This window comes from Odocoileus virginianus, chromosome 6 (genome assembly GCF_023699985.2).
Source record: "Odocoileus virginianus isolate 20LAN1187 ecotype Illinois chromosome 6, Ovbor_1.2, whole genome shotgun sequence".
NCBI lineage: Eukaryota > Metazoa > Chordata > Mammalia > Artiodactyla > Cervidae > Odocoileus > Odocoileus virginianus.
Genome location: NC_069679.1, coordinates 14734843 through 14753837, shown reverse-complemented (window position 1 = coordinate 14753837; position 18995 = coordinate 14734843). Strand labels below are relative to the sequence as shown.

The 18995-nt window shown below is 46.7% G+C and overlaps 1 protein-coding gene and 1 non-coding gene across 2 annotated transcripts in view; one reads left to right on the top strand and one right to left on the bottom strand.

Moving 5' to 3' along the window:
* The window catches only part of SLC7A8 (solute carrier family 7 member 8), a 53988-nt gene that overhangs the window by 9184 nt on the left and 25809 nt on the right, over positions 1 to 18995 (bottom strand). The window contains exons 5-8 of the mRNA XM_070468852.1: positions 5093 to 5218; positions 3349 to 3502; positions 2618 to 2741; positions 629 to 732 (exon numbers count right to left, since the gene is read on the bottom strand). Of these exons, the coding sequence (XP_070324953.1) occupies positions 629 to 732; positions 2618 to 2741; positions 3349 to 3502; positions 5093 to 5218 (508 nt within the window). The remainder of the gene's footprint in view (positions 1 to 628; positions 733 to 2617; positions 2742 to 3348; positions 3503 to 5092; positions 5219 to 18995) is intronic.
* LOC139035746 (U6 spliceosomal RNA) lies at positions 10090 to 10195 on the top strand. Its single transcript, XR_011488465.1, has one exon. It is a non-coding gene; the product is annotated as a U6 spliceosomal RNA (small nuclear RNA).

The window sequence follows — 18995 nt, the reverse complement described above, 5'->3', positions numbered from 1 at the left end:
GCTGGGGACTCCTGGGCCCACTCACACCTTGGGCTTCCCTGAGAGTTTGGGGTGAGGGATATGGCTTTGGACAAATGTTTCCCTTCCGTTCTTCCCTAGTTGTCTCACTTCACACCCCTACCCGAGTCTCATGGTGGCCACACAAGGGCCTCTCACAGCTGCCTGTCTGTTCAACAGGGAGGAGCCTGCACCCTCAGGGCACTCAGAGATGAGCCGGTTCCACCTGCAGTCTGGACCCAGGTCTTCCTCGGGAGGTCAGCCCAGAGGCCCCAGGCAAGGGTCCCTCCTGGTCCCTTTCAGAGTGGGGTTCCTTTCCAGCCAGTATGGCCCGTTTCTAGGCAAGTGGAAAAGGGACTCCGAGGCTGCAGGCAAGACGCTGTCCTGCTGCCAAGCACACAGCCCAGGCCTCCTCAGCCTTCTGCTCCTCTGGACATGAGGTGGGAAGGCTGGTTCTTCTTGCCACCGCATGTAAAGCCACACACATCGTGCGTCATCACATGAGCAGCACAGGCTCCTCCGCCAGGCGCCCACACAGAGCCCCGTTGATGGAGACAAGCCCCCCACATATACAGAGCAATACGCACGGCAGAGGGGTCCCTGGCCCTGGAAGGGCCTGGATGGCACTCACCGGGAGGAGGTGAAGAGGGACCCATTGACTCCTCCAAATGTAGACAGGGCGACAGAAATGGGCATGATCCAGGCCATGACTCCCAGGAGTTTCTCTCCAAAAGTCTAAGAGGGAAAACAAGAGGGTGAGTAGAGAAGGCGAGCTCACAGCCTCCACATGCGTGTCACTGCTGAGAAGGCTCCATCCCAAGCCCACTCCTGCTGAGTCTCTCGGGTTAAAGTCCTGGGAAGGAGGGACAGCGGAGTCCGTGTCCTGGCCCCTCATGCACCCCCAGTTCTCTTGGTGATGACTTCACAGTGGGGAGTCAGTAATGTTTGGGACTGAATATCGAACAAGTCTGTGTGTGGTGGTGATAATAAACATTTGTTATCCTTGCTGTATGGATAAGGAAACTGAGGCACAAAGCAATTAAGTAGTTTGCCTAAGATCACACACCCAGAAAGTGGAGGGTGAGGACCGGAAGCCAACTGTGTGAGTCCAGGCCTCGCGTACAAGGTACGCTAGTGAGTCAGGCGGGCTGGGGTTCAAATCATAGCCTAGCATTTAGGAGCTATGAGATCTTCAGCAAAGTTCTTAATTTTTGAGCCTCAGCTTTTCCATCTGTAAAACAGAAATAAATCTTAATTCATAGAAACAGAAGATATTGCGGGAGGGTGGGGGGTATAAGAACAAACCACTACGTAGGCTAAGGAAGAAAAGGTGGTGAAGCTATACACTAATCTTCATGTATTGAAAGGATATAAAATGTTGGGGGAGCAGCTTTTTCCACATTCTCTGAGCCAGGGACATACTTGAGTTACAGCATTTGTATTTATATATAATTTATAGCAATTTGGGGGAGGGGTTGTTTAGAAGAGCTGTCCTATTGGGGAGGGTTGGATGTCTGTGAACTGACTACCGCCTCTTTCTTTACGGTCTTCAGAGATGAGACATGTGATAACAGTGGCGGGGTGGGCCGTGGTCCAGGTGAAGCCACATGAGGGAACTACATGGTTCCCAGGTCTTTCCCAGGTAACAAGGACCACAATGCCTTGGACCTGCAAGATCTCTTTCCCCAAAGAACACAAACTGCACACGCTTTTCCCTGATGAGGGAAGGAGTCAGGATGTCCAGGTGCGGTTATAGAGGCAGAGGGAAATGGCCTGTCTTGTGAAAGATAGTGACTTTCTGAGGAGGAGCCTATCTCCTTTACAGTCATCACATATCGAGTTTAAAGTGTCCTCGGTCAGCAGTTAGCTCTTCCCAGCTGGCTCACTGGTAAAGAATCAGCTTGCCAAGGAGACTCAGGAGATGCTGGTTCAATCCCTGCGTTGAGAAGATTCCCTAGAGAAGGAAATGGCAACCCACTCCTGTATTTTTATCTAGGAAGTCCCGTGGACAGAGGAGCCTGGTGGGCTACTGTCCATAGGATTGAAAGAGTCAGACACGACTTGGTGACTAAACTACCACCACAGATCAGGCGTTGGCAAACTTTTCTGTCAAGGGTCAAATAGTAAATATTTTGATTGCTCCTAGGCACCTGAAGATGTGGCTTCTGCCCTGAGGACTTGACTTCCAAACCCAAAGTCATGGATCAGGGGAAAGTGAGTGGGACTAAAGCAATGAGGCTATGTCACCGTTCCTGGTTTGAGGGCATATGAGAGTTTTTGCTTTTAAATTTTTATTGGAGTATAGTTGATTTACAATGTGGTGTTAAGTTTTGAGGACATGTAAGTCTGATTTCTATCCTTTTCTTAAGTTGAAGTATAGTTGACTTACTGTTTCAGGCAAAGCAACTCAGTGATATATATATATGTATCTTTATATATATAAATGATATATATATATCTTCCTTTTCAGATTCTTTTCCATTCCAGGTTAGTACATGATATTGAATATATTTCCCTGTGCTATACAGTAGGTCCTTATTGTTTATCTATTCTATATATAGTAGTGCATCTCTGTTAGTCCCTATTCCTAATTTATCCCTCCTCAAGTTTAATTTCTTACCACAGCGACTGCATTTGATGCCAGCAGCTCCTGGGGCGACATCGCAGTGACGTAAGCCACATTGGCAAAGACATACACAAATGTGACCAGTGGGATGGAGATGAAGATGGCTCTGGGAAGGTTCCTGTGGAGGGAGAGGAGGTGAGAGGGGCAGGTCTGGCACCTGGACCACCTGCCTCGTCAGGGGGTCCGGGGAGTGCCTTCCGTCTCCCTGCAGGAAGCTGCCTGTGCAGGCTTCTGTGATGTTCCCTCTATTTGGGGAGTGGATTTTGTCTCCATATGGGCAGGACAGTTGAAAGGAAACTAGACAGCTTAGGCTGGAAATACACTCCATACCTGTTTATCTCTTCCTGATCAGAGTCTTCACAATGCACTCCCCCACCCCCCATAATTCCTACACCTCAAGACAAAGACCTGCCTGTTGCAAGACAGGTGAGTAAGATGCCTGGAATTCTCTCAGGACACATTTCATTCTCTAAGGCAGTGGGGTTATCTCAGCACCACTTTCAGCTTGTAATCTCCTCCAGGGAAGTCACTGGATTGTTTTTCTCCTGCAGGGTGAGTGATAAATGGTCTAAGTTCCTGGAAAATGAACCATTTCTTCAGGCTAGACCAGGTCATGGTTGGAAGGGGGCTATGGGGAGAAGTGGGCGCTGGGCACCTGGCTCCCTCTTTCCAGTGGCAGGTGCCTTGGATATTGAAGGGGGAGGGGGAGAGCTGTTGTAACTCACTTGTAGGGATCGACAAGCTCCTCAGTCACGTAATTTAGAAAGTTCCAGCCTCCATAGGCAAAGGAGCCCTGAAGGAAAGCCAGTGCGATGAGGCCGATGTCCGGTTCTTGGAAATTATCAAATGCATTCTTTGGCTCCAGCCAGAAGTACTGTCCTGTGGACACACGGACAGGAGGCTGCTCAGAGAGACACATGTCAGCGCCCGGCAGCCCCAGGTCCCTGGTCTCCAGCTAACCCCACATATTTTTGAAATGGGGCCAAAAATGGGCCGAGAAGTTCAGGACCCCCCAGAACATGATAATGATGAGTCCAAATCAGGGCTCAGGTCCAAAGCACAGCTCTGAATGTTCCTTTGTCAAAAGGCAGGGTTCCTTGGAAGGAAAGACCAGGAGAGGTTACTGGGCAGGGCAGGGCAAATGGAGCTGGCTCGCTAGGACTCAGAGATGCAGGAGTGGAGTCACTGGTAGTCTTCTGACCACCCTCCCTCATATCCAAGTTTGTACATTTTCATGGAGAAAGCAGCAAGAACAACAGACACTCAAACATAAGCTTCTGTGATGCTATTAGCTCAAGCTTGCTGTGCTTTCTTTGTCAATATCCTCCTGCCTCTTCCTAGGGTGTGTATTTGGTCTATCTTTTCATGGAATAAATCTCCTGAAGACGGGGAATCTTCAGTGGACAGCTTTCCAATTGCCTTCTCACCCCTCAGCACAGTATCCTGTACACAAGGGGTCCTCAGGAAAGGCTGCTGACTAAGACTGCAGTGAGATACAGAGTAGCTGACCATACTTTATACCTGCACCCATAATCGAGCATTTAGACAGGAAATAATGAGATGGGAGTGATCCGGAGAAGGCATTGAGACCAGATTAGGAGAGTCTCATATCTTGAAAAGATAGCCCAGCGATTTCCTTAAGTCTCAACTCCTGAAAACAATACCACCTGCTAAAGAAGTGAATCCAACGGATGAAAATAATTAGGCCCATTATATAGCTGAACCTTAATTCTGTTTCCTGGAATCAAAATCCAGACACACCATACCACCTCTAGGGCTTGTGGGCGGGTGGGAGGTCCCCCTGTTTGTCATCTGACTTTCTCTAGGAGGTAGTGACACTAGGCAAAATCTAGTGCTGCCATGGGAACCATGGAAACCAAATACAGACTCAGGCGTGGAAAGGGCCAATCCAATGAGGAATGTTGGCAGGGGCCCCAGGAATGTAGAGCTCTTTCTTGTGGAGCTGAGTAATTTCTGAAATGTGTAAAAATCTCTGTCTCCCATTTTAAGATACAGACAAGATAAAATATAAGATACAAAGAGCCTCCCTGGAGCTGGGACATACAGCAATGTCTAGAAATCTGGAATCTTCATCTACCTGTGCTGGAACCATGAGGTCAGCAAGGGAGGACAGAAGTTGGCACCGCAGGGGGTGCTCAGCTCCCAACCATCCTGGGTAAATTGGCTTCTTGTCCCCTTTGTCAAGCAAGTGAATAAGAAAATTCATTCAAGGACTTCCCTAGTGGTCCAGTGGTTAAGGCTCCCAATGCAGTGGGCCCTAGTTTAATCCCTGCTCTGGGAAAACTCAATCCCGGATGCCACAACTAAGACCTGGCATAGCCAAATAAATAAATAGTAACAATACATAAGAAAAGGATAGAATTGGGACATCTCAGGTTGTGTGCACATCCAAAGACAGTGTGAGGGTGTGTGTACATGCAAGGGTTGGCACGTTCTGATGATACCCACCTTTGCAGATCTGTACAATCCCCATGATGATGATCAGGGCCAGGGCCAGGAGCTTCCCAGCTGTGAAGATGTCTTGAACCCGGGTGGCCCACCGCACACTGAAGCAGTTGACCCATGTGAGGAGCACTGCAATGACAGACCCCCAAACATATTCTCAGGGCCATAAGGAGAATACCGGATCCCTCTGGACAGAAGTAGCAACGCTCCTTGGTCCTGATGAAGAGACTGTAATAGGTGAGCCAAAAATGCCGCAGGCTCATCACCAGCATCTGAAACTTTGGTGGGGTTAGTAGGTGGGGTTCCAAATGGGGATTGCATGCCACAAATTAGACCTTGGTCAGAACATGCCCTGCTCAGGTTTAGAAGTTGGAAGTGAGCATGGAAGTGTGGGCACTGACTTTGGGGAAAAAAATCAGCCTCTCATCAGGCCATGAATGTGGGCTCAAGATATTGTGTGCTCAAGAGCAGCCCTGAGCAGCTGGTAGAATCCTGGATGTTGTCTTCCTAAACCTGATTTTAGGGTAACAAGGTTTAGGGGAATCTTTTGTTACTCAGCTTTTTCAAGTTCTAATTTACATTTAGTAAAGCTCACTTTTGTAAGTGTACAGTTTGATGAGATTTGACAAATGTATTCAGTTGTTTAGTCACTATGACACCCTCTGTCTAGAACATTTCTAACACCCCTAAGAGTCCTTTTATATACTGTACTCCTGTGAGGTCAGCCCCTTTCCCTTACCTCTGGAAACAACCAATTTAATTTCTGTCCCCAGAATATTGCTTTTTTCAGAATGTCACATAAATGGAATCATACAATATGCAGCCTTTTGTGTCTGGCTTATTTCACTTAAAAAGGTGGTTCTGAGATCCATTCGTGTTGCTGTATATATTAACAGTCCCTTTCTACTGTCAAGCAACATTCCATTACATGAATGTATTAGTTTTCTATTCTATTGAAGGCAATGGACATTTGGGTGGCTCCCAGTTTGGGGCTATTATAAATAAAGCTGTTATAAACCTGCATAGAAATTTTTGAGTGGATCATAGAGGTCTTTGAGGGGAGTTTTCATTTCTTTTAAGTAAATTTCCAGGAATGGGATTTTGGGTCATATGGTGAATGTAGTTTGACTTTATATGAAATTACTGAACTGTTTTCCAAAGTGATTATATCATTCTGAATTCCCACCAGGAATGTATACTCCTGTTGCTCTGCATCCTTGGCAGCATTTGGTATTGTCAGCTTCAAAAGTCTGACCATTTCTAAAGAGTGTGTAGTGACATTTCATTGAGGTTTTGATTTGCATTCCCCTAGAAACTAATGCTATTGAGCATGTTTTCATGTTTATTTGCCACCATCCCCATATCTTCTTTGGTGGCATGGGGGGCTAGGAGTCACAAGGATCCCAAAGAAACACTAACAACATGGAACCTCCAAGGGCTGGCCGAGAGCTCAAAAGCTAAGCGATAGGATGGTTACTGCCACACTCCTTAAGCAACTTAGGGGAGCACAGGGGCTGCAGTAACCCAGCTTCCTGATGGTTATGAAGTACTTGAGAATATGGGAAAAAAATTAAAATCCCCTTGTTTCCCCTTCCCCTGAAACAGACAGGAGGATGTGCCCTCAACCTCTCAGGGCACAAGCCATACGTGTAGTGAGACTCTCTCCTCAAGCCTCTAATCAGGCCTCTGATTTTACTTGAACAGCTGACCAGGTTCTATCAACACCTTCTCCTGAAACTGTGCTTCTACTTTCCAGGTATTTTGCAACCTTACTTGATTCTGAGAACATCTCCTCAGGGTAAGGACCTGACATCTCCCTCCCCATGCTGTTTCTACCTAGGAACCTCCTTATCTTTCAAGATCCAGCTGAAATGTCACCCGCGCCATGAGTCTTTATTATTTTATTTATTCCTAACAAGGTGCCTGCCAGGTAAGATGTATCAGCTGCATTTTGTAGACAAGGAACAAAGTTCATACCTCCTTTCTACTCCCAGACCACTTTGTTAATAAGGCTGGTACTTATTTCTTTGTATTACAATTATCTTTTCTTTTTTTGTGTGTCTCCTTGTAGAAGGGCAGGGTTATGACTTTTTCATATTTTTAACCCAGGGCATATCATTTGTCATTGTAGTTTAATCACTAAGTCATGTCCGACTCTTTTTCAACCCGATAAAAAAAATTGTAGCCTGTCAGGCTCCTCTGTCTGTGGGATTCTCCAGGCAAGAATACTGGAGTGGGTTGCCATTTCCTTCTCCTGGGGATCTTCCCAACCCAGGGATCAAACCCAAGTCTCCTGCGCTGACAGGCAGATTCTTTACCGCTGAGACACCAGGGAAGCCAGAGCATATCATTGGTGCCCGCATATAGTAGGTGCTCAACAAATACTTAATACTTGAATAAAAAAATGCCACAATTCATCAATCCTCCAGTCTCATCTCAGTCTACACATTCTACAGTGGGCACCAATCTCTCCAGCTCTCCAGGAACCTTCTCAGTTGGTTTCACAGCGTCAAAACAGCTGCAGGACGCAGAACTTCAAGGGCAGGAACTCTTGATTCCTAGTGGAGGAGCTTTTATCCAAGATGGTGTCATATAATGAGAATCAAAACATGTTTTCAGAGGAAGGATTTCATGTGCCCGAACTAGGAGAACATTTTGTAAATGTTCCAGATGGGCTGAGATGTCCTGATACATACACATGATCTTGCTCAATTCAATAAGGATTTCAGGATCACATGCCTGCTAACAAGTAATTAGGCCTGTAATCTCAACTCCTCCCTAGGCCCCTAGGTACAAGGCTGGGCCCCTGGGCCCCTGGAGTTCAAGCAGACACAAGCAATAATGACTAAAGGATAAAGGAGACTGATATATGAAAGGAAGATTAGGAAACAAAACCCTTGTGACTCCAGGGGAGGTAAGGATTACAGAATGAGGAACCAGATCATGATGTCATCATGCAGAGATCATCCTTGCCAAGGGGACAAGAGGGTAAAATGTGGTCACCTCCCCATGTGCCGGCTTAACCAGGCAGCCAGAAAGGCTTCTTCAGTGTTCCTGGGGACACGGAGAAGTTTGAAGGAAAGGACAATTTGTCAAGTTAACTTACTGTGCCTGTCTCCTGTCCTTCCTAAGCCTATCCCCACAAGAAGCCAGCCCTTAACTAATCTTTAACCTCTAGCCTTTTCAGAGATCTTTCAGACATAATAGAGAAATCTTGAGAATAGGGTGGGGGAGATCGCTGCCTGTGACACTAATCTCCTTGGACAAAGGCTGCAGCCCCCTCCCCACCCCCGTCTGACCCTTGGCCCTACAGGTGATCACAGCCTGTGACCGAGGGGAGGGAAGGTACTTTCAGTCTCCCGGTACCCCAGGTTAGCCTCCCTCACAGCAGGCTGAAACCTGAGCTTCCATCCCAAGAGGAAAGGTCAGTGACGAAAGGCAACACTTGCCAAGACCCTGCCTTCCTCAGGCATCCTGTTTCTGTCTGTCTATACCCAGAGCCCTTTCTGTTGCTGAGGGCTATGTCCCCACTCTCTTCCCGGCCAGATCTTGAGTTCTGCATGCTTGAGATACAGTGACCTCAGGGAAGCCATATGTGGATGGGGACGAGGGGAAATTGCAGCTTCAGATGTGAGAGTCTCCATCCATCCTTCCATCCAACCATCATCTACAAAGAACCTTACTAGATACCCTGGTGGGGGGAGTTATAAATAAGACACAACTATGTACCTCTTCATTTCTTTAGGAAATTCACACTGGAAGAGGGGAGAAGGCTGAGCTAAAAGATTACAAAGCAACATGACAACAGTACAGCTCTTCACAGAAGCTTGGCAGGCATCCACACAGAGCCCCTAGGTCAGCCCAAGGAAATCAGAGGTGCTTCCTTTTTCTTTTGGCTGAGCCCCACAGCTTGTGGGATTTTAGTTTCCCTTAATCAGGAATCAAATCCGGACCCTCAGCAATGAGAACTCAGAATCCTAACCACTGGACTGCCAAGGAATTCCCCAGAGATGCTTCTTATAGGTGAGGAAGATCCTAACATTAGAGAGAATTTTTATAATGTGGGGCTAGCTGGACAAAATAAACAGGAAGACATAGATGGGTTCTTGTGCATTGTAATCTGACTGTGTGGAGGATTGCTGCTTCTCTAGAGGGCCCCATGGAATCCCAGACTTCTCTGTATTTCTTGGGCATCTTCTCCTCTCTTTTTCTTTTGTTTCCTGGCTTATAAAAAAAGGGAGGGTGAAAGGTTATCAAGAAGATGAGACTTCAAGAAGATGCTGAAGTCAGGCGTTGGTTACTTAATCTGCCCAGTTTGAAAACCTTAATGTCAAGGTAACGGTAACAAGCAAAAAAATGAGGCAGGCAGGAGGAGGGGACTCAGAACCCAGTAATCTCTTACCCTGCCCAGAACCCAGGGCCTGGTATCTGCCAGGTAGGTGGGAAAGTGGGGCTCAATGCTTTCTGCAGTGGGAAAGCTGTAGGATCAGCAGAGAGGCAGAATCCTTGTCAGACCCATGACAATGCCTGTACCGATCTGGAAGGTCCACTGTGAAGAGGGTAGGTAAGCTCATGCTCCCTAAGAGAAGGTACCCCTTGCCCTAGGCCAGTCCTGATCCTCAAACTCTGATCCCCTCACCCCAGACCAGCCCTGATCTGCACACTCTGATCCCCTCACCCCAGACCAGCCCTGATCCACACACTCTGATCCCTGGGGAGTCACAAAGTCTGTGCTTCACTTCTACGCTTGACAAGACACCAGAACTCCTGGGGCCTGTGGTGGGCAGACACACCACCTCAAAGGTGTCAACATTATAATCTTGTGAATGTTGCCTTACAAGAGGAATTTCACAAATGTGATTAAGTATCTGCAGGTGGGGAGATGATCCTGGATTATCTGACTGGGCCCCGCCTCCTTATAACAGGGAGGCAGGAAGTTCAGAGTTACAAAAAGAGACGTGATAATGGAAAACAGAAGTCAGAGACAGAGAAAGGCTTGAGTGCTCACTTTGGCAGCACACACACTAAAATTGGAATGACCAGAGAAGATTAGCATGGCTCCTGTGCAAGGATGACAAGCAAATTCATGAAATATTCCATATTTTTATAGAAAAATTTATGGTTATCACAGGGGAAAGAGGGGAGAGGGATAAATTTGGAGTTTGGGATTAGCAGATACACAGTACTATATGTAAAATAAACAAGTTCCTATTGTACAGTCCAAGGAACTGCATTCAGTATCTTTTAATAAACTATAATGGAAAAGAATCTGAAAAAGAAAATATGTAACTAGATCACTTTGCTGTATACCAGAAACACAACACTGTAAATTAACTATATATATATTTCAATTAAGAAAAAAGAGAGAGAAGGAGAGATTTGAAGATGCTATGCTTTTGAAGATGAAAAAGGAGCCATGAGCCAAAGAATACAGAAGCTGGGAAGGGTGAGGAAACAGTTCTCCCCAGAGCCTCCAGTGGGGCCTCAGCCTTGTTGACACCTTGAGTTCAGGACTTCTGACCTCTAGAACTGTAAGGCAACACATCTGTGTAGTTTTAAGCCACTAAGTTTATGGTAATTTGTTACAGCAGCAATAGGAAATGAATACAGGGCCAGACACCACAGAGAAAGACAAGGAATTAGGGGCATAGGCATGAGGCAGCACATGTCGGGGCCCCAAAGGAGTGCCTCGTAGGACACCAGGTGGAGGGAGGGAGGGGGAGCACTGGGAGCAGGCAGTGAAAGTGAGGTCAGCGATGTGCTGACCTGGTTGGCGAACTTCCACATCACATGCACCACATGATAGCATCTCAGCTTTTCCACAGGCCCAGATCCTATAGCTGGAGGGTCACTACCTCCTCTTTCTCCTCTTGGTAACTCAATACAGTAGTAAACAGGCTCGCCCTAGGGTAACTTTAGCTGTGCATTTCCTCTCAGAAAAATTCAGGGCAGAAGAGTCACACTCCTCCTTCATCAATCCTGGCTTCTCTCCCAACCTCCTCCATAGTCCATACAACTGCAGGCCCATGTGCACAACCCAGACGCACAGACACACAGGCCCAAAGAGTTACAAACCTCTTTTGAGGCCAGTGGAGTGCTGAGATATTCACAGACACGAGTCCTTTGTTCTCTGTTCCCAGAGTTTGGTTGGTCTCCTAACTTTACGGACCAGAGGCTACAATCAAAGGCCATAAAAGATGTCACAATGGAGAGCCAAGAGATGTGTGGACTCAGGAGTCCAGAGTCTAAGTTCATTTTTCCCGGCAGAGGGGAAAGGGTGGTCCCACTGTGTGCGATCTTGTCGTGGACAATGCCTCAGCTCTGCGGCTTCCCCAGGCAGAGTCCACCCCAACTGACTCAGGGAATTGAGGTGTACAAGATCCAAGGGTTACGAAAGTTGGAAGGAAAGAATAGGAACAACATTTGGGGGACAATTTTACCTTAAATTAATACATTATAGACTATCGGTAAAAGAAGCAATTTAAAATCAATCTCTCTCTCAAAAAAAATCAATCTCTCTAGTCCATTTTGAAACAGAACATCAGTGAATCTTTAACATAAATAAATAAATCTTCCTTCAGAAAATCCCCTAAGGATGAATTCGGGGATTGTGGGGCTGGTCTTAAGTCCCTAAGACCATCACAGAGCCAGGGCTGTGACTTTACCCCTTTCCCTCAGCTCTATCCAGCAACACCTTGCGGGTAGAGGACCACATGGGTTTCTGGTGTCTCTGTCAAGTACAGATCAAACCAGTAGAGCTCAGAGCAGCTTGTGTAAGGAGTGAAATGGTAGCAGGGGGAGTGGGGTTGAGCAGGTCTGAGGAAGAGGCAGAGATGGCTCCCTCAGAGGGACATGGCAGCCTGGGCAAACTAAGAAACAGACAACTTAGAACCTGAAGAACCCAAGGCCATGATGCCCTTCCCAACGTGGTCACTTACTCTCTGGACAAGCCAGTCAAGCTCTTTGAGCCTCCCTTCCCTATCTGTAAAATGGAAAGAAGTGTGGTCCATTTTAATGCCACGAGGATGCTCTATAACCTGTGTATGACTGTACAAAAGGTTACATGGTTATCCTTATTGTTCATAAGCTAAGAAACTGGAACTCAAAAAGAGGGCATGCTTTGCTCAGGATAATGCTGACAATTGGCGGCAAAGCAGAGAAGATGGGAAAGGGGATGGTTTGGAGGGTTCTGGAGCCAACATATCACATATCAGGACCTACCCCTCACTGCTGCATTGCTTCTCCCTTCTTGCTTCCTCCTCTATCCCTGATCCTGTGCCTCAGTTTCTCACATTTCAACCTTTTTTGTTGGGAGCCACCGGGATGCACCAGGTCATGACAAGGTCGTGGGACGAGAGAGGAACCTGCAAGGCAGCTCTCCCTCACATGGGGCTGCCCCGGGGGCCCAATATGTCCCCTCCGGAGCTCCGGGACAAGAAAGGAACCTGCAAGGCAGCTCTCCCTCACATGGGGCTGCCCCAGGGGCCCAATATGTCCCCTCCGGAGCTCCGGGACAAGAAAGGAACCTGCAGGGCAGCTCTCCCCCTCGAGGTTGTCCCGGGGATAAGGTCACAGGACTAAAAAGGAATCTGCAAGGCAGCTCTTCCCCTCGAGGTTGTCCCAGGGGCCCGGTATGTCCCTTTCGTCCTTCTGTCTTACTGTTGTTGGCCTTTCTATTAATTTTTGGAAATGATAATATATAGTAATAAGGCCTCGTTGGAAAAGTCCAAGCCTTTTTGGAATGCTCAAGATTGCTCTGGCTCAGGACATGACCATAAACATCAAGTCATAAAAGAAAAGGCCACAGATATAGTTTGGCTGCTTGCTTAAAAGATTATAATGTTCTAGAATTGAAAAGAGTAGAGGTGTTTAGATTTAGAAGTAGATGTATTGCTTTAGTTTACTTGCTCCTTTGTTGAAAGGATTTTTACTACTGCTACTTCCTTGCTATTTGCTCATTGTTTCCCTTTCTTTAAACAACATGGGATATTATGGGTATTTTTGTAAAATTAGAAAATGGGGTATATAGGATTTTAATAGAAGATTTATATTAACCAGCTTTACTGCCATTAACTTACTATTAATAGAGGTGTTTTGCTGCTTTAGAGGTGTTTTGCTGTTTAATAGTTAATCGTTGTAAATTGAGATTTTATGGTTTCAGGTAAAGAAAAATATCAGGTTTTTCTCATAGTACTATTTTCAGAAATGTCAAACATGTTACTGTGACCCTTCCCATGTATTGTTTTATTGTCCAAAGAATTTACATTATACCTGAGACTTGTGGAACATTGTTAGAGTGAGAATGTTAGGCCATTGAGGCAAGAAGACTATGTATGGGACATTTAAGTATAAACTCTGTAATTGGAAATGTTCTAGATGAATGCTTAGGGGAAAAACATGGGGAAAAAAATATTGACACACTCTCCGACATAAATCACAGCAGGATCCTCTATGACCCACATCCCAGAATTTCAGAAATAAAAGCAAAAATAAACAAATGGGACCTAATGAAACTTAAAAGCTTTTGCACAACAAAGGAAACTATAAGCAAGGTGAAAAGACAGCCCTCAGATTGGGAGAAAATAATAGCAAATGAAGCAACAGACAAAGGATTAATCTCAAAAATATACAAGCAACTCCTCCAGCTCAACTCCAGAAAAATAAATGACCCAATCAAAAAATGGGCCAAAGAACTCAACAGACATTTCTCCAAGGAAGACATACAGATGGCTAACAAACACATGAAAAGATGCTCAACATCACTCATTATCAGAGAAATGCAAATCAAAACCACAATGAGGTACCATTACACGCCAGTCAGGATGGCTGCTATCCAAAAGTCTACAAGCAATAAATGCTGGAGAGGGTGTGGAGAAAAGGGAACCCTCTTACACTGTTGGTGGGAATGCAAATTAGTACAGCCACTATGGAAAACAGTGTGGAGATTTCTTAAAAAGCTGGAAATAGAACTACCATATGACCCAGCAATCCCACTTCTGGGCATACACACCAAGGAAACCAGATCTGAAAGAGACACGTGCACCCCAATGTTCATCGCAACACTGTTTATAATAGCCAGGACATGGAAGCAACCTAGATGCCCATCAGCAGACGAATGGATGAGGAAGCTGTGGTACATATACACCATGGAATACTACTCAGCCATTAAAAAGAATTCATTTGAATCAGTTCTAATGAGATGGATGAAACTGGAGCCCATTATACAGAGCGAAGTAAGCCAGAAAGATAAAGACCATTACAACATACTAACACATATATATGGACTTTAGAAAGATGGTAATGATAACCCTATATGCAAAACAGAAAAAGAGACTCAGATGTATGGAACAGACTTGTGGACTCTGGGAGAAGGAGAGGGTGGGATGTTTCAGGAGAACAGCATTGAAACATGTATATTATCTAGGGTGAAACGGATAACCAGCTCAGGTTGGGTACATGAGACAAGTGCTCGGGCCTGGTGCACTGGGAAGACCCAGAGGGATCGGGTGGAGAGGGAGGTGGGAGGGGGGACTGGGATGGGGAATACATGTAAATCCAGGGCTAATTCATATCAATGTATAACAAAAACTACTGTAATGATGTAAAGTAATTAGCCTCCAACTAATAAAAATTAAAAAAAAAAAAAAAATTGACAGAAGCACAAACCAATATCTGATGTAATATGTGGTGACTTAAGGGGGAGGGAACATTCAGTCTATAAAAACTGAGCTATCCTAAAAAAAAAAAAAAGCTACCTCTTCTACGCAACCGTCTGTGTGTGTGTGTCTGTCGTCTGTCTGTCTTCTTCCTCGCCAACGCCACTCATCCCTTGGGTACTCCTGGTCCTGCCGGGGCTGGACCTCGGCACTTTTTCTCAGCAGGATGCTCCCCCAAAAGTCACCTGCTCTGGGATCCTTCAACCCAATCTGTCTGGAAGAGTGGGCACAAAGGTGGATTAGGGGGCTATGGGAGTGATAAACATGAGGTCAAGGCACTGAACAAGGAGCCCAGATGTTCAAGCTTGTCATGTACCTTGGTTGAACCACCCATTCTGTACAGGAAGGAGTGTCCTACAGAAAGCAAGGAAAGCAAGGAATGCTGTTGCTGCAGCTGCTCTACCCATCAGGCCCAGGAAAGAAGGAAACTTCCCTGTTCTTCTTCAGCCAACAGTGCCCACACAGCCATCAACAACACTCTGCTGCCTAGGGTGATCCTGAGATCCTGTAACGGTCTGACGCACAGCAGGTGTTAATTTGTACTGAATAGAGGATGGCTAGATGGACAAATCTATTCAGAAAATGCTGAAGGTGCGCAGGGCCACTGTGCTTCTCTGGAGAGTAAGCATCAGGGGACAACCTCATGAAGCAGGGTGGGCAAGTACTGCTGATGCTAGACAAGACATGGGGGAGGGCACATAACACGGCTGTTTCTCCCTCCCCCAAAAAGCTCACAAAGCACAAGCTATCCCCACCATGACCACTGGATGACTGTCTTTAGGACCTCCCTTGCTTTTGGACACAGGATTCTGGTTTCTTGCTCAGCTGGGCAGGCAAAGGGTCATTTCGTATCTTTAGGAGAGGGCTAATGAGCACTTTCTCACATGGATTCCCCAAACCACTCTCGTTCCTTTAGTCAAGCCAGCTTCTGCTCCATGAACCACACACTGCTCTGGTCTGATGGGTGAAAGTCAGGAAGAAGCCATTTGGCTAGGGGTCTGGGTTGACTGTTTTAAGAGCAGTGCTGAGAATGATACAGTTGGGGCTCACTTATAGACAGGTCTTGGTACTGAAGGGAGAGGCCTGTACCCTACTACCCAGAAGCATGATTCCAACCTCAGGGGCAGTCAGAGAGACCCATAACCTCATCTTATATGTGAGTGAAGTAATATTCTAGCCAAATAGTGCCAAAGACAGGACTACCCCCTGGGTCCCCGTCCCTCCAATTCCTAGCTGCTTATTCTGCCACTACACCGGCCTTTCTTATATCACATGCACGTCACTCTTCTCCCACGCCCACATTCTCTCCCTTGCTCCTGTCAATGGTACCCACGGCCACGAGGGGCTCTGGGTCTGTCACCTGAAGAAGCTGGCCAAGTTGCTTTCTGGGCAGCAGGAAGTAAGATGCCAGTGTGAAAAGGGGGGAGACTAGGATGGCTCTTCCTCAGAAACCAGCGGTGTTGTGTTTGCTGGTCCCCCAGGGCTTTGGAAAATTATTTCCCACAAGCAGACTTCCTTTTCTGCCTTGTGTTCCCTCCTCTGGTCCCTTATCAATGTCACATTACATTTCTCTCCAACTCCGGGAACTCCACTTGGATTTCTTGGTATTGCTGGCTCATTCCTTCCTCAGGGGTGAGCAAAGAAGCAGCTCAGCAAGACTTGTTTTCCTTTAGCATTTCCGGAACGTGGGCTCTCTTTGTCTTTTCAGATACGAGAAAGCGGGCAGTAAAAATGCCCAGAGTGGCCAAAGTCCATAAAGACAGGTGGTGAAGGAGAGAGGGAAAGATCAAGAGAGACACAGCGGGAAGGAAGAAGGAGGAGGAATAATACACATCATTACTAGTGAGAGAGAGAGAGCATGCGTGCATGAGCAAGCAGAGGAACAGAATAAGAGAGAAGGTCAGGACAGAAAAAAAGAAAGATGGAATGTACTAAAGCAGGCAGCTGCAGAAAGGGAAGCTAGTGACGCCACTTGGTAGAAATCAGAACACCCTGTTCTCCTCCAGAGCTTCAAAATAAGCACCTTTCTGGGATGGAGCTCCCCAGCCCTCTGATACAGCGGTAAATTTCACCTGGGTCATGGGCCTGCCAGAAGCGCTGATTTCCTAGCCTCACCTTTTGCTGGGGCATGCAGCCTCCTGCCATGTACTGGCCTGCTCCCCTACTCCCTCCCTCTGGACCAGAAGCCAAAGGGGTAAGGTGATGCCCCTCCGACAGGTCCTCAGTGCTGGTGCCCCCAGCCAGTGAGCACAATGCCTGCCGCAGGGGGTGTGGCTCCTCTTTGCTCTGTGATAGGCTGGACCCGGCTCCTTGGATGGGCCTGGGCACGTGTTTCTAATCGTGGAAAAGCTGCTTCCCTTGGCCTGCCTTACTTCAGCCGTCTCCAGATCCAAGGAGGTAATCAGTGCCAGCTGCCAGAAGGCACTGATAGGCAAAGACAACACCGCAGTCCTGTTTGAGTTCTAAGGCACCAGACCCCGAGACTTGGATAAGATTCCAGCTCAGCCCACACAGGCCTGCCTATATTTCCTCCTCGCGGACCTCAGAGAGGATATTGAGGTAGGAGTACAGAGACACAGAGCCAGCTCTCTGAAATCCTGGGCTCACCCCGCATCAAGACATTTTTCATACGGGCTCAGGAGCTATTATAAAATCTCACGTCTCTGCCTACTTACCACAAAGATTGGTATTATCGCAGGAGTGAATGACTGGTGAAAGACAAAAACGTCAAAAGGAAGCAACAACAACAACGTCAAATGCAATTCTTTCCTATCAACAAAGCTTTGATTCCAGCTCTGGTAAGGTGCATAGTCGGGCTTTGAAATAGATCTTGCCTATCATGCTACAGCACGTTTTCCCTTCTCCAGCCCTTTTCACCTCGAAGCACTGGCATCATTTTGGAAATCTCAGCAGCCCCTTTAAGGATAGACGTGCTGAGCCTGTGCAGGGCTTCTCACCTCCAAGGACAAACAAGCAGCGGAGGAGGGGTGCACTCCTGTGCTGGAGCTTGTGGACATCCTGATTCACACAGCTCTTCCTGGACACTTCCAGCTGAGGTCCTGCCCATGCTGCCCCACCCCCATCCCTTCCTTTCCTGGCTCCCTCTTACCCTTCCCTCTTATTCTGATCCCTCCCCGCCAGTTGTTGGACCTGAAGTTTCTGCTGAATCACCATCTAGTACTTAGTTCAGCCAAGAAACCCAAACACCCAGCTCAGCAGTTTACAAGAGCTGAGTAATTCTTCAGCGTTAGCTAAACATGGCTCCTGAACTGGGGTGGGGGAGAAGAGAAAGACAGAAGATACAGGGAAAGCAGGGAAGACAGAACACACTGTGCTATGCTACCTGGAGGAGCCCCATTTAAGTCCTACCCAGTAAAGAATACACAGAAGAACCATGAGAAAAAGGTCTTCATGACGCAGATAACCATGATGGTGTAGTCACTCAACTAGAGCCAGACATCCTGGAGTGTGAAGTCAAGTGGGCCTTAGGAAGCATTATATGAACAAAGCTAGTGGAGGTGATGGAATTCCAGCTGAGCTACTTAAAATCCTTAAAGTTGCTGCTGTGGAAGTGCTGCACTCAATACGTCAGCAAATTTGGAAAACTCAGCAGTGGCCACAGGATTGGAAAAGGTCAGTTTTCATTCCAATCCCAAAGACGGGCAATGGCAGAGAGTTGAAACTACCGTACAGTTGTGCTCATTTCACATGCTAGCAAGGTAATTCTCAAAACCTTCAAGCTAGGCTTCAGTGGTACCTGAACTGAAAACTTACAGATGTACAAGCTGGGTTTAGAAAAGGCAGAGGAACATCTACTTCTGCTTCATTGATTACAGGAAAACTTTTCATTGTGTGATCACAGCAAACTGTGGAAAATTCTTAAAGGTATAGGAATACCAGACCACCTTACCTGTCTCCTGAGGAACCTGTGTGTAGGTCAAGAAGCAACAGTTAGAACCAGACATGGAAGAACTGACTGGTTCAAAATTGGGAAAGGAGTACATCAAGGCTGTATATTGTCACCCTGCTTATTTAACTTGTATGCAGGTGTGTGTATGCATGCATGCTAAGTCACCTCAGTCATATCCAACACTTTGTGACCCTATGAACTATAGCCCACCAGGCTCCTCTGTTCACGGGATTCTCTAGGCAAGAATACTGGAGTGGGTTGCCATGGCCTCCTCCAGGAG